This window comes from Bactrocera latifrons, unplaced genomic scaffold (genome assembly GCF_001853355.1).
Source record: "Bactrocera latifrons isolate USDA-ARS-PBARC rearing strain unplaced genomic scaffold, ASM185335v1 scaffold_42, whole genome shotgun sequence".
Taxonomy (NCBI): domain Eukaryota; kingdom Metazoa; phylum Arthropoda; class Insecta; order Diptera; family Tephritidae; genus Bactrocera; species Bactrocera latifrons.
The window spans coordinates 687,753-689,683 of NW_017537068.1; the positions used below are offsets into that span (position 1 = coordinate 687,753).

Consider the following 1,931-nt stretch of genomic DNA (forward strand, 5'->3'; position numbering starts at 1 on the left):
TCAATAAGTGGATCAAGTTTTTAGCGGTCGTTCATAGGGAAAATTCTAACCAAAGCAATTTTCAAATTTTTAACTCAGTTGAAATTTTTTACTGCATTTCAAACAATGGAAAAAATTCTGTAATATCATCGGTTATTCGATGGCGCCGAAATAACTAACGCCAGCTATTTGACAGGCTGTTCGTTTAATTTTCTCTCTTCTTATATTGCTAATCCCAAATTGATCTAAAGTAATCCATAAAACTTTCACTAACTTTGATAAATAAATGGTCTTAACGCTTAAAAAGTTGCAGCATGAAATTATTTGTGTTTTTCTCCATAAATATTTTTTCTCTCTAATGAAGAAGGTGCGGTCAGCACTTTATCGAAAATTAATTCATATGGTAATCGTGCTTTAGAAGTAATCAAACTAATAAGAAAATGTGCTTACGATCTCAAAAGTGCTGTACTATTTCAGCATGTTCGACATAGTGAAGAAAAGTTAAAAGAATTTCTCTCCAGAAACAACATCATAAAAGTTTTAAGTCCATTAGTTTCAAGATTTTACGTAACATAAATTTACATAAAATTTCACCATTTTCCAATTAGTGGTTTTTGTATAAAAGCGTGTGAAGTGCTCTCAGAGATTATAGTTTATTATAGAAAAGATGCACGAGAACACAATTTCATTTCTACTTTTGGGTGAGTTGGCAAATCATTTTGATTAATAATAAATTTTTTTACGTCTCCTTTTTCTGACAGTCCTTTTTGTGGCCTTTGTGGTGACGACTCCGACTCAATTAACGAAAGAAGTTTCAGATATAACAGAGGGTCGCGCAGTTGTTAAGAAGGATTTGGGTCAATTGAGTGAGAAGGAACAAAAACTAATTGAAATAAACGTGAATTCTACCAAGCAGGTGAAAATAGTTAATACAACCTTGGAATCTTTGGCTGAAGCAGACACAGATACCGTTACAATAGAAGCTGAGGATGTCAAGAATACTACAGATAGAAATAAGGACGGAAAAACAGAACCGTCAGCAGTTTGTGAAAATGTTGCGAGTAGACCCGAACTACAGCAACATCGGAATAATTTGATTGCAACGCCGAAATTTCATCATGGCGGCAGTAAACCTTATTTACAGGTAGTTGTACCCACACAATATCCATATACTACAAGGCCGCCACATAATTCTGGTTATGATGGAGATCACGGCTATGGCGGGGATTACGGTTACGGCAGTCGTCCTGGTTATGGCGGTTATTCTGGTTATGGTGGCTATCCTGGTTATGGCGTTTATCCGGGTTATGGCGGTTATCCGGGTTATGGTGGCTTTCCTGGTTATGGCGGTTATCCGGGTTATGGTGGCTACCCTGGTTTTGGTTATCCGGGTTTTGGTAATTACCCTGGTTATGGTTTTGGTGGTTATCCGATATTTATTTATCCAAATGGAACAATTGTCAGATTTCCATTTGCAAGTTCTCGTGCACTTAATCTAGAATCACAAACATTTTTAGAAAAATCAAAATTTCACGCTGAAACACTAAGAACCACCACTGAGGCGAGTGTGGTGAAAGAAAAAAGCGGAGAGAAGGAATCACTGCCAACATTCTTTCGTTTTTTAAATTTTAGTTAATTTTGGAAATAAATAAATTCGTTAAGTTGCAAGATTCAAAATAAAGCTATATTACTTTTATTCGCTTGAAAAAAAAAAATGATCTCAATCAACATTTGCCATTTACATTTTTTTAAGTTATTAAGAAAGCCGCAAAATACATATTCAATGGAGCAGTTGCTATTCTCTGACTTTGTTTATTGCTTGGCTGCGCTGAATCAGACAATACCGAGGTTGGATATTCACATCTGCGACTTTTATGGACATACTCGTTTGGATTATGTGTGTATGTAAATATGCGTGCACTTGAAGCGAAATATCGGGGTGAGCCGCTTTA

At 35.8% G+C, this 1,931-nt stretch overlaps 1 protein-coding gene across 1 annotated transcript; it reads left to right on the plus strand.

Moving 5' to 3' along the window:
• The first annotated feature begins 646 nt into the window (after positions 1–646).
• Positions 647–1,615, plus strand: LOC108972704 (uncharacterized protein CG42266-like). Its single transcript, XM_018939419.1, has 2 exons — positions 647–680; positions 741–1,615. Exons 1-2 carry the CDS (start codon positions 647–649, stop codon positions 1,613–1,615), a joined length of 909 nt encoding a protein of 302 aa, XP_018794964.1.
• Positions 1,616–1,931: the final 316 nt, after the last annotated feature.

Bases quoted from the DNA above. Each gene is read 5' to 3' on its own strand.
- LOC108972704 (XM_018939419.1), top strand. From the start codon at position 647: ATGCACGAGAACACAATTTCATTTCTACTTTTGG. The intron at 681-740 runs GTGAGTTGGCAA...TTTTTCTGACAG, and splicing joins AATTTCATTTCTACTTTTGG to TCCTTTTTGTGGCCTTTGTG.